This window comes from Thunnus thynnus, chromosome 2 (genome assembly GCF_963924715.1).
Source record: "Thunnus thynnus chromosome 2, fThuThy2.1, whole genome shotgun sequence".
Classification (NCBI taxonomy): Eukaryota; Metazoa; Chordata; class Actinopteri; order Scombriformes; family Scombridae; genus Thunnus; species Thunnus thynnus.
Genome location: NC_089518.1, coordinates 19,715,575 through 19,729,127, shown reverse-complemented (window position 1 = coordinate 19,729,127; position 13,553 = coordinate 19,715,575). Strand labels below are relative to the sequence as shown.

The following is a 13,553-nucleotide window of genomic DNA, read 5'->3' as shown; positions in this document are numbered from 1 at the left end:
CTGACATTTTGTACACAAAAGGATTCATCGATTAATCAAGAAAATAATCAGAAGATTTACAATGGAAACAATCATTAATCACAGCCCTAGTTGAGAGTACTTCCCGCTAAACAGTTCTAATGAGAAATGTTTACTGTGAGGTCTCGACCATCCAGAAAACCCCAAACATTGTTTCTTGATTTGAGCACCAAAAGCAAAATTCTATTCAACTCATGTTCTAATTAGTTTTAAGTTTCAGAAGCTGATATTTCACAACATCAGCAAATAAAAACCATGGCTTGATAAATGGGTAATTGAGACAATGTGTTTTATTTGCGATTTGGGTAAAAATGACATTTAAAAAAAAAACAACAAAAAAACCCATCATTCTCTTACTCATCTGGTTGTCTTTATCTGCATCTCTTCTTCTGTGAAGGGTACAGATTACTTCAAGGAAATAAATAAGTGATAACAGCTTTCGCCATCACTTCAGTGCACTTCATGAAATGTGTCTCTAATATTTTGTGCTGTCAATGTTTTCACACTATGTGGCAAAACATGTATCTGTATCTGTAGAAATGTCAGACAAACGCATGGACCTCACCGTAACAACTCAAGGAAAAATAAGTCTAAATTTGGTGTTTTTTAATATGCAAATGAAAACAATCACAGTGTTTTTACAATGATATTGACATTAATCACATTGTTAATCTAATTTTGAGACTACTAATACAGTATACGTCACATGTCTGAAAAGTAAAGATCAGCCACTATAATTAGGTAAGAGAATAACCAGTGTGACATTTGTGTTAATAGTAGTAGATGTGGTTGTTGCACTTAAAATGTATGGATTCTGTTAACCTTTCTTTTCTTATCAAGAACAAAAGGTTGTACTAACATGCAAAACAAGAGGTGGCGATCGAACAGTGTAGAGACTCTAAGTGTCCACAGAGAAAATGTGGCTTCCTATATATTGTCCGAAAATCTCAGGCAGATGCTGCGTACTGTAAATCTACACTTTTAAACAGCATTTAATGTGGAATCTTGAAACTACATTTGGTGATTCTCCTAAAGCAAGATCTTTATCACGCTATATTACTTCTTATCTCCCCGAGTGTGCAAACTGCAAAAACCATGACATAAAATTTAGAAATATGCGATGCGTTAACCGCTGCATCCGTAGCAAGGACACACCACACAAATCAGATGCTTATCGCTCACAGATGAAGAGAGTTGCACAGAGGTCAGCTGCATTTAGAGCTCCTCTACATCTACACGGGCGAGATGCCAGAGCCCCGTGTCTGCAGGGGTCCATTCTGAGGTCAATACTACAACACTGTAAACTAATGATCCAGCAAATTCCCTCAGTCCTGCTCTTTCCCCTCCTCCTTCTTTCCCTCAATCTGTTGTTGCCCTCTGTCTCTCCCACTCTCTGATCCCCCGCTGCGCTGCAGAAATGAAAAACAACTGAAGACTCGGCAGCGCTGGGCCTGCTCTGCTTCTCTGATACACACCGCTGATAAACAAGGCTGCTTGTTAAGAAACAAATGAAACTCTGCCTTTCCTGATTTCTGCCTTTCACTGCCTTTTCATCCGGTTGTTTTCTTCTCATCCTTTTCCTTTCTTTTGTCACGGCCTTGGCAGTGAACGCACAATGGAACATCACTCTAAAATAAACCTCGCCTCGAAATGTAAACACGGATACCGACATGATCCGCAGCGACATGAAAGTCTAAATTACAGTGAAAGAGATGTACAGTAAAAGTACGAAGTTTAGCGTGCAGGGTCAGACTCACACGCACAGACAGCGCAGTATCTCAGGGATCATGTAACTCCCTATAAAACAAGAACAAGAAGCTTAATCAACAATATCATCAGATGATACCACCGGAGATGGTTCAGCTCCAATAATTAAACAGACCGTATTTATGGCTGAGATGTTACCACTCATGCTCAACAACAACAGCAAGATATTCTTTCAATCACATGAAGTCAGGTGAGTGTTCAACCTCCCATGATCCCTCAAAAGTGTCGCCTCATTATAGCCTTGTCTTTTAGCTCTTCAGTGCTGATTTACCTATGAAAGATCATGTCTGTCACATCTATCAACACAGTTATGGTAAATGTTTTCCTTTAAGAAAAAAAAAAAAAACAGCCCGTTATCCACGCTCATTTTGACACAGCAAGTCTGTAAATGTGTCTTCATCGCAGATAGACTGTCAGGGGAATTCTTCTTGAGAACAAGTAAATCTGCTGAGTTTCACCAACAGAAAAGCTTATCTCATAACATGCCTACACACATACAAACACACACACACACACACACACACGCGCTCACATGTAATGCACACAGAGGATCTTCCAGGCCTAAAGGAAGCTTTCCATCTCTCCCTCTGACTTGCGATAAAGCCTGCGATAGAGCCACACTGTTCAGTCCTATCCTCTTCCTATCGATTGGGGCTAAAGAATGGGGCTCAAGGGATGGAGGAGAGCACTCAATCACACTGTTGACAAACATGAGTGAACTGGATTCAAAAGACACAATAAATGAGTAGCGGTAGTTAGGAGTAGAGGTGAGGTGATTAATCTTGTCTTTTACGGTCATATTCCCAGGTGAATTGAAAAATACAAGTGAAATGCAGCTGCTCTTTAAGTTTGTGTATGTTATACTTCTCTGAGTCCATTAATAAGCTGCAGAGGTCTAAACCGGTGAGGCACACAGACTGTAAATGTTTTCCTGTATGTTCACAATCAAAGGCATATGATCAATAAATACATGCTCCTCCTTCCCAAGGAGTGCTGATCCATGAGCCCTACTCACTGACCATCTGACCCCAAGCATCCAAAAAAAATAGTGAGCAGCCGTGCCTTGTTACATCTAACTGAACGCAGCTTCACCTTAAAGCACTCTGTCCCTCTAGTTTAGGAAACATCAGAATTTAGTTAGTTAGGTTTCACATCTCATGCATTAACAACATATCAGGTGTAGTGTTTAAGAGTGGCACTAACCTTACTATAACTATCTATATTTAAACTAGGCCTGCTACTAACGATTATTCTTATTATCGATTAATCTGTCAATTACTTCTTGATTAATTGATTAGTTGTTTGTTCCATACAATGTCAGATAATCGTGAAAAATGTCTCAAAGCCCAAGCTGCCGTCCTCAAATGTCTTGTCTTGTCAAGACAGTCCACAACCCAAAGATATTCAGTTTACTATCACAGAAGACTAAAGAAACCAGAAAATATTCATATTTGAGAAGATAGAACCAGAGAATTTTGACTGTTTTTCTTTTAATTGATTAATCGATTATCAAAATAGTTTTTGATTAATTTAATAGTTGGCAACTAATTGATTAGTGGACTAATAGTTGCAGCTCTAATTGAAACTTTATTTTATTGTCACTGTCTCCATGTAAAAGCCTATTAGTTCCCTTCTTAGGTCAAACTCTGCTCTCAGTCTGCTCATCTTTGTACTGAGAACCCAGTTCAATGTGCAGAAAGCACAGCTCAGACATGACAAGCCTTCCCATTCAAAACTGCTTATCTTTATACACTGAATTGTACAAAAAAACGATTACTGCACAGTCAAATACAGCCAACAACCGGACCGCCTGCCCCTGTAACAAACCTCATCAGCTGCAGCGGTGATAGGACTCAGCGCATTTAACACAACACAGTCTCTTTGAGAAAGCGACACCTCCAAACACACACACACACACACAGCGGCTTCAGAGCTGACAAATGCGTTGGACTTTCCTGCCGCTCGATGTCTAGTTTCGCTCCGCATGTTTACAAAACTGCACAATTGTTCGACCCCAAACGGTCGGAGCAGTTAATTGCATGACTAAAAACGCAAACCACATCCACAACTACATGGATGTTTTAAAAATGAAACAACTGCTCGGTAATGAAATGAAATAGATCACCAGAGAAATGCCGGGACACCGCGAGAGAAGGATGATAGTTGGATTCATTAACCGGTGGAAGCAGCAACTGCGTGTTAAATTACTACCATCGTCTGTCTAATTACAGTAAAAAACCCCTCCGACAAAATGTCTTATCTTTCTTCAAATAAATGAAGCAGTCAACTTTCCAAGCCTTTCTCGCTGAGCAGAGAGCCCCATGCCGCTGAGTGTAGCGCCGTGTGCCCTCCCCTCCGCAGCTCCGTGTGTGACTGCCCCCGGCCGCTCATGAACTTCCCTCACAGCCGCGGTTTCCTCCCCCATAAATAAAACTTACTTTTCTCTGGCTTGGCTGTCGGACGGCACGTTGCTACTCTTGCCTTTGGCGTACATGCTTGCAGAGAGCTCCGATTGTCACGCACCTGTCAACCCATCACAACCTCCCTGGGCACAGCCCCGTCACCATGGCGACACAAGCAGCGTCGTCTCCCATTGGATGCCCCGCTGTTCGGGACCGCCCGCTCGCCATGGCAACCGCCAGTGAGTGACAGCTGATTGTCCCCGCCCCTGCACTGGTAGCTCCACCCCCTCCTCCTTCTCTCTCCCTCTCTCTCTCTCTCTCTCTCTTTCTGCTCCACTCTTGTCTTTCCTTCTGCTTTCCCAGTCTGTCTGTCTGCAGTCTGTCTGTCTGTCAGTGTCTCTCCCATCCTGACATGCAGACAGACTGACAAACACACACGCACACACACATACACACACACACACACACATACACGCACGCACATCCGCACTCCCTCCCTCTATTCTCCTCTCTCAGTGCAAGGGGGGGATTTGAAACCGTCCAACTAGGATTTTAAACAACTGGCTTTGGCTGTTCCTTTTATAGACAATCACACCCTCTACCGACGCACACACAGCGCACTGCGCAAACAACTCTCGCAAATATAAAACTGCATTTGCATTGGTGTTTATTTACATAGGCTCGGTTAAGATATCCAAACATGTGTGTAGCAGAGCATGTTGGGAAGACACAAGCACTACAGAGGGGCCTGTAAACAACACACCCAGCATGCATAGGCACGGTGTACTGTGGGAGGATGAAGCCACATTACAAGTCGTCCTGTACATACATGCGTGAGGCAGTGCTACTGTGCAGTTGCTCCACCGCCAGGAGGAAATGTTTGGAAAAGCCAGTGACAGCGTCGGATAAATGAAGTGTGGGCGGATGTTGATGATAATCAGCTGTAAAGTGTAAATGATGACCTGTTGGAGTGACTGACACATTTGAGTTTGGAGATATACATGCAAATCCCACAGGAGGCCTCATGTATGAGTGCTTCCTTAACATCCTAGCCAGATGTTACATAAAAAGGCACCCTAAAAATAAGAATCACCCACAGCACAAATTGTCAGCGATGCAGGTTTGGTACATTTACATCCCTGCGTCACAAAAACTACTGGAAACATATCCTACTTTTCCACAGAACGCTGTGTGTTTTTTGGATGTGCAGCAGGGAAGAAGTGCTACGTCATGCTGCCGTCCAGTCTGGCAGCTAATAGAGAGGAGGGTTCACTCCACTGTCACAATGTACTTATCGCAAATCCACTGAGAGAAGGAGCACAAGAGAAAAGAGAGGGACCGCAGCTTGGTGCCAATCAGGATCTGAGAAATACTACAGATTGTTGTACAAAACGCCTGATTCCCAGACAGTAGTAAGCTCTGGAAAGACACAATGTCTATGTGAATGTGTGTGTGTGTGTGTGTGCGTGCGTGTGTGTGTGTGTGTGTGTGTAAGCTAAGGGCATAGCACAGGGGCAGCAGTGTTTACGCTTACGCAATGCTCCCGCGATGTGACCCAGTTGGAATGGATGCACGCTGCCTCATTCTCTCCTGCTCTCCCTCTTTCTCCCCCCTTTCCTCACTCTCTCATCTTTCACCCCTTGACTGAAACCTCTCTCTCTCTCTCTCTCTCTCTCTCTCTCTCCCTCTCTCTCTTTCTCTCTTTCTGCCTCCCCTCGTGTGCCAAATGAACCCCTTCCCCCTGGAGAGAGGCGGAGGTTCTATTTCAGACAAGCAGAACTTTTGGTTTTGGGATGAGTCCCTCGGGGTCCATCACCATGACAACCACTCGCAGGCAATAACCATGTGTTCCAGAGGATGGAGGAGGAGGAGGAGGAGGAGGAGGAGGAGGACGCGGGAGGAAGAGAGAAAGAATGAGGAAGAAATGGGGAGAGAGGAAGAGAAAGTAAAGGTTAACAGGTCATGTTATCTAAAAAAGTCAAATCAGAAGAAAAACCTGTTTGTTTCCATTATCATACGTGCATAGATACAGCGATCTGACATTATCATCACCGTCACAGAAACTGAAGGGTAGCTCCAAAATGACAGAAGCTGGGATTAGAGGGAGGGAAGGAGACAGACAGTGATACTAATGAAGGGGAAGAAAGCCAACATAGATAGATAGACATCTAGATAACAGGGGAGAAGTAAGTGGAGGAGGTAAAGATCATCGGCCAGCCCACTCTCTGTGCTGAGTTGACCTCCGTTAACAACCCAGTGCTCCGATTCGCGCAGAGGTAATGAACAGTTAGCCTCAACTGAGTTCGGGGATTAACTTCTCTGCCCCTTTATTTCTGCATTGTTCTACCCCCTCTCCCTTCCCTCACACCCCCTTTACTTTTCTGTCTCCCTGGTTTTCTGCTACCTGCTTATTGCTTAATTTCCTGTTTCTTAATATGTATTTGAAATGATACTAGATAGACTGCTGCCAATCTCTGGATACGTAAGCAAAGTTACCTGTCAGGTAGGAGAAATACACAGAAATCAATATAGATCACTCAAACTGAAACGAACTGGTTGATTGAATCATTAGTTGTCAAGCAAAAATGCTGAGCCTTCACTATTTTCTTTTTTTAAAGGTTGGTCTGACCAAACGAACAATTTGAAGACATCACCTTGAGCTCTGGGAAATTGTGATTATGTATTTTCGTAAATCCCTTAATCAAGAAATTATAAACAGATCAATCTACAATGAAAATTATAATTTGTTGCAGCCCTTAATATAAGTAAAATTAGCAATAATGATAAATAAACAGTGAAATCCAAATGAATCTAGCTGTCCAGCTGAATATAATGTGCAGCAGTATATTTTACACTTGCTTTGACATTTTCTTCAGTATTTCTCCTTTATCAAGAGGTTCTTACTCTCTCCTCTTTCTCTTCCTCTCTATTTCAACTTCTAGTCTCCTTCAGGAAGCCTCAGGTGAGTACATGTGATGACCTCTCTCTGCACCACAGGGGAGGCACAATCTCATAGTGATCATAGTAGACCACCTCAACCCTCATTCACTCCCCCCAAGGAAGAGAAGCATTACAGAGGGAGAGTCAATGGTGTGACTGATAAACTTGGCGGCAGTTCTGCTGACTGATGGACTGGCTGGCTCGTTGACCAACTGACTGACTGACTGACTGACTGGATTGACTGACTAGCAGGTTTCCTAACTGGCTGTGTGCTTTGGAGGTAGGCTGGCTGACAGCTGTAGATTTACTCCATCATGGGAGACTTAGCTCCTTTCCTATTGACTGTGGGCCCATGTAATCTGTGGGCCTGTGGTGACAATCTTTTTTGATTGCCCCCAGCATGTTACACTCCGTCACTGAAAAGCACAACTGCAGTCAGGAGAGCAAATTATCTGATCCAGAGAGAAAGAGAGAAACAGAGAAATGTGAGGATGAGACAAAAAAGACTAATTTCATCCCATTTATTTTCCCGAATCTTATTTCAGATTTGCCACCAAAATTTTTTTCTTCAGAATTAGTTTTACCACCCCACTGTTTTCCCCCAGCTCCACCTGTATACTATACTGTGTGTACTATTTTTGTTTTAATCAGAGTGTTTTTCTCTGATCTCAGTAGCCTCGATGCCTTGAAAAGACTCTCTTTTTCTTTTTCTTCCTCTCTTTCTTCTTTCTTTCTGTCTCTCGGTCCACCCACGAGGTCCTTCCTCTCATTTCTGTAGCACCAAGCCATCTGTCTGAGGTCATCTATTCTAGGCCGTACATTGACTCTCAGCACTGTCGCTTATAAACATGCCAACTTGTTCACTTAAATGCATGAAATCAATAGGACGTACACAGCCAAACCAAAATTCACCCCAAAATCACAATTGTTCTTTATTTTTCTCCATCTCTGCTCTGTATTTCACTTTTTCTGCTTCTCTTCTATCACTCAGTCACACAAGTATTAACACACTCAGACATTGTAGGCTGCACACACGCACAAACAAATGATAGATTTGCCCCTCTCCAGCTTTACAACAACTGCTTTGGCATTTTAGCAAACAGCCTTTGTTTACTGAGCCTTTCGATGGGCTATGTAATCATATATTTCCACTGAGGGTGTCTGTTAGTAAGGACGTTAATTAGCAAACGATTAAGCTCTCACACAAAAGAGGTTCTTGAGATTAATTGGCGCTGAAGTTTACAAAAGCTTGTGGCTCAGTAAATAATTTAGCATGAACAATAGTACACCTTGTCACACTGTGTTTTTGTTTTCAAAAGAGTAATTGCTGGAGTCAGAACTGAGGATATATCAACAGTGGATCTTTGAAGTGGACAGTGGCGTGCTACATATGATGACGGCATGGTGACAGTGTCTTCCTTTTATTTTACTTTAAAGTCCCCCTCCACTGAAAAATATGTTTTTTCTCCTTGTTCCTGGAGTTGGATGTTTGAGCTTCACTGTGCAGTATGATGTATGTGCAGAGTTTGATACTAGAGGGCTGTTTTCACCTTCATCTGCTGAAAGTGGAAAGTTTCTCTGTGCTCACTGAAAATCTGATTTTAAGGGGCGGGGCTACGAGCATGATTTGTGACATCACAACTTGGTTTGGAAGTCAGTCATGGTCCAATATGCAGCTTACACAAATATGATGTGGAAACCTGAAGCCTCCAGTGCACATACAATGACAAAGAACTTTACAGTGAAGTAGGAGGCAACTTGTGTCCAACAGTTAAACTTTTAAAGTAAAAAATACTTGCATCTTCACAGATTCTGGATTTTTTAACAAGGGAGAAGAGTAGATGTCATTTATTTATTTCAATGGGGTAATTATATGTTTTTTGTAGAAAAACCATTATAACAACCATTATTATAGAAACACATTATTATTATTTCAGGAAGAGTATTTTTATGTTTTAATACATGTCTGGAGGGGATCTTTAAGTATTTAATTTTAGTTCACATGAAGACAGTGCATTCAGGTTCAATATTAGCAAAAAGTAAACCATAAACAGGTCTCCTAGCTGCATGTAAGGTAAAATATGAAAAATACTCTGAATGCAAAGCATTCTGTAGTTCACACAACCCATGTAGCTACAGTATCTTCTGCACCTGTGTGATCTTTACATCACCTCAACCTGCTGTGAAATCAACCATGTCTGTCCCCCTGCGGAGAATGCTCTCCTTTGAAAAACTGAGAGAAGCTGCTTTACAGTCTTGTCAGCCGTGCAAGTGCCAGATACATACTATATACATAGCACACACACACACACACACACACACACACACACACACACACACACACACACACACATATATATATATATATCACATATATCACATGCATGTGCTGCACAGTCAGTCAAACATGATTCACATACACAAATGTGTACATGCGAGCTCACACATGTAAACACAAACATGTATGCAGTACATAGGAGGAAAGAAATAAAACTCTTTGGTCCCAGTCTCATCTGGTCCAGGGGCGTCTTGAAACTGCCTGCTCCAAACAACATTTGCTGTTTCCTCCTCCCCCTCCTCTCTGCTGATGAAGAGGGTGTCCCGACCAAGGGTTTTGTTAACTGTGGAAAAAGTTACAAATCCCTCTACATGACTGGTGAAAAAACTTCATAAGCGCAATGACACTTCCAATATAACCAAGACAAAGAACTTGCCTCTGGTTGTAAGTTGATCAGCGGTGTAAACAGGGGCGACATACAAACACAATTACATAGTTACACAGTTTATCTAACTGGGATCAACATGGAAAAGTTGCAGCCTCAAGATCATCCAAGCTATGAAATTAATTCAAGTATTCAAAGAAAAAAAAAAGTTTGCTTTCTACAGCTGATGCAACAGGAAAGCAGGAGGTGAAAACATCCTAATAAGCATGTCTAGTATACATTCTACATCTCGTTGATTTAACATCTAAAATTAAGTGGTCCTGAAAATATGGGACCTGCTGTGCCTACTCTTCTGTACTGATGTTAGTTTACGCAAAAGATTAATGCTTGTTTGCAAAATAACCTGTCAGTTCTCTGCAGAGAATCAACCAACCGATATAATTCAAGAAGGTATTTATCGTAGCTGCATAATGTATACTGTATGAAATTGATTGATAACCCTTGAAAGGTGAAGTTTTTGACAACACTCACTTAGTAACAAGAGTGCTGAAAGTTCAACGTGAAAGAAGATAGACATTTTTGTCTATCACCTGTACATGTGGCTCTGATACAACAACATTTGTTTCTAATTTGGCCAAAGGATGTAGCTTCTACGATGTATAAAAACTGGTGATACAAATGCAGGCTTTCAGTTACTTTTACAGACAGAGACAGAACTTCTGCATAATAGAGGAGAGCATACACCGCATCTCTTAGACCATTTTACAGACTATGATGCTGATTCATACTTTAATTGGGCAGCTGTTAAATGGTTTACTACTAAAAGGGGATCTGGCATTTCTACTCAACAGATGTTCAGAAATCATACAGATGATATCACTTTATTTTACTGACTGAGCTGTATGCAAGATACAGTGTTAATGGTTATAATGCAAATGTGAATATAAACTCCAAAAACTCTCTACTCATTATAATTATCGCTAAATTATTGTACTGAGGACTCAAATGGTCACAATTTGTCATGATGATTTGAATTTACCTAAAAGGGCAGAAAATTTCAACCATCCTGATTTGTGCATGCAAAACAGACTTTTCTCACTTATTGTAGATTTCATCTCTTCAGTTAATCACACTGGTGAGATGAAACAGCATTTCATCCTGGGACTAAGCAGAGGAAAAGAGCAGTTGAGCCGGGGTTGAAAACTCCATCACAATTAGATATATGCACAGCCTTTTTCTGAATTCTGAGCAGGTTTTCCATCGGTGAAATTCCTGATGATCTGAGCTGGGTTGAGCGTGCGCTGGGTGCTGATGTGACTAACAGAACACTCCAGCAGCGGAGCGCCGGTTGGGCTGCTGCAGAGGACTCTGGGTAATAAGGCTGCAGATGAGTGCGACCCAAAAAAACAAAATGAGAGAGTGGGGATTGGATGAGTGTGTATGTGTATGTGTATGTGTGTGTGAGTGCGTGTCCGTGTATGTGTGTGTGTGTGTGTGTGAAAAAGAAACAACGCTTCTTGTGCCGTCAGCCAAAAGCACACTCTCTGATCTGCAATACTGAGATGACCCCAAGCCAGACTTCTCCAAAGAGTACAACATGTTTAAGTGAAAGAACAGACAGTACTGTGGGCATTCTTCAGGTGATACACCGATACACACACACACACACACACACACACACACACACACACACTCACCAGGCAGAACACTTGCTTTGCTTGTATAAGTGTATATATATTATTGCCTGTATTCACAGTAAAAAAGGGAAGTTGCAACTTTACTGAAGATGCACTTACAGTATTTCCTGCATGTCCTCATTGTTTTACATCACTTTAGAAAGTTTTGTGCTCATATAATGCACAATAATTACCCTCTGTCCTCACATCTTGGTTGTTTTTCAGTATAAATATTTGACAATGAATGGAGTTTAAACATTACCTTGTAATTCCAGTATGGAATGTGGCAGGTCATATTGTAATCACAAAGAACACTGATGGTGGTTGAAATTTTGATTTTAAGAGGACAACATGGAAACAAGAGTCAAAAAATGTATGTAAGACACCTAAATGTGTCTTGTCTTAGCTCTCACAGTTTGGCTGTATTGGAAATCATTCACTATAGAATAGACATTAAGTAGTTTCCTCATCTGTAAAGTTGAATTGTGGGATTGTTAGCAGAAAGCCATGGACACTACATTTTTTGTTTCATTGCAAGAATTTTTAGAGAGCGCTATCAAATGTGTTAATTTCACACTCAGAATTCAGACACTAAAATAAAATGGTGGACAGTAAATATAGTCCACTATGTAGTGAATAGGAAGTGATTTCCTCACCTACAGTAAATGTGCAGATTAAAGCCCCTATGTGTACAATTATTGTATGATAATAGCGTTCAAATTATTTCGATGACATCAGAATTACAGTTCAGTAAAACATTAGTACAGTCTGGGTTAGTTTCCATTGTGTGATTGGTTGGGGAAGGAGGAGAGATGTATAGGTGTTTATCTGCCACAGGGACTTTTTTTCTACACTACCACTGGGGGGCAACAAAGTCACAAATATTCAAATCCTACGCAGAGCGACTTTAATATGAAAGCAAAAATGTAAAGTTTGTAGTTTAAAGCATTTTTTCTTAACACATGTCTGACTGAACTGTAAATCTCTGAAGTTGTTTTGAGCCTGAGAAGGTTGACGAAACTGATTACAAAATATCTTTGATGACACCTCGCAATTAACATTAACAGAATAAAATTGAGGGAGCCTCAAATCACACTTTAATCATATTTAATCAAACTACAGTTCATATATTTTACTGACTTAAATGAGTGTGCTCTTGTGTTTTATCGTATGGTTATATGATAACAATAGCAGCAGTGTTTTCTGGCCAATATTACCCCTAATTCTCACTTCACTATGCTCTCCGATAAGTGCGGACAGTGGCTGTTTACTTGGACGTAAAGGCTCTAACCTGGGTTAAAGTGTCCATCTGGATACACCTCTCAACCTCTTCTTTTCTCTAAGCCTAGATGATGATGGATGGTCCTGCATCAAGGTCAGGACAGAGGTTGTGTGCCCATATTAACTACCCTCTTCCACTGATAGACTGTCAGACCCTTTGCGTCTAGAAGCCTCCCATTGGCCCTGATGTAAACAACTGCTGTGTGGCTGTATGCTGGTGAGAGACAGGAGGGGATAGCGGTTCTGAAACATACATCATGTGGACAAAATATATATTACGGACACTTTGCTGGAAATAAGAGCATTCTCATTTTTTATTAGAACCTTTCTTGTATGATGTTTTGTGATTGAGTGGCTCATAATGCGATCAAGCTGCATTCCCCTTAAACAGGAAATGAGAACAAGTTGAGTAAGAGTCAGGAGTACAGTGGTTTGAGTGATAGCGTCTCTTTCCTCACTGAGTCATAAAGTGGAGTTTAGGGGGGAGATCAACTAGATTTGATTTCAAGGATCTCTGTTGTAGGCTGGCGGATTTGTTTTTGAAACAGCCGGACAGCTCCAGGCAAATATTTGACCTAGCTTTGACAGACAACTCCTTAATTCTGCAGTAGCAATGCTGTGATGAGTGATGATCATGAGGTGAATTTAGGACATGGTGTGCATTTTTTATTTCATCTCTGGCATGTTTGTATGTAGGAAAACACAAAAGATTCACGTAATCAAGAACAAGTTTTGCTGCCAAGGGAAGTGAACGTCATGTCGATGGAAAAATCAAGGCTCAAGACGTAACGAAGTCCTCCCTTGTG

General features: G+C 41.4%; 1 protein-coding gene across 1 annotated transcript in view; it reads right to left on the bottom strand.

Moving 5' to 3' along the window:
- The window catches only part of ssbp2a (single stranded DNA binding protein 2a), a 54,168-nt gene extending 49,793 nt beyond the window's left edge, over window positions 1-4,375 (bottom strand). The window contains exon 1 of the mRNA XM_067608302.1: window positions 4,224-4,375. Coding sequence (XP_067464403.1) covers window positions 4,224-4,279 — 56 coding nt within the window. The 5' untranslated portion in view covers window positions 4,280-4,375. The remainder of the gene's footprint in view (window positions 1-4,223) is intronic.
- Window positions 4,376-13,553: the final 9,178 nt, after the last annotated feature.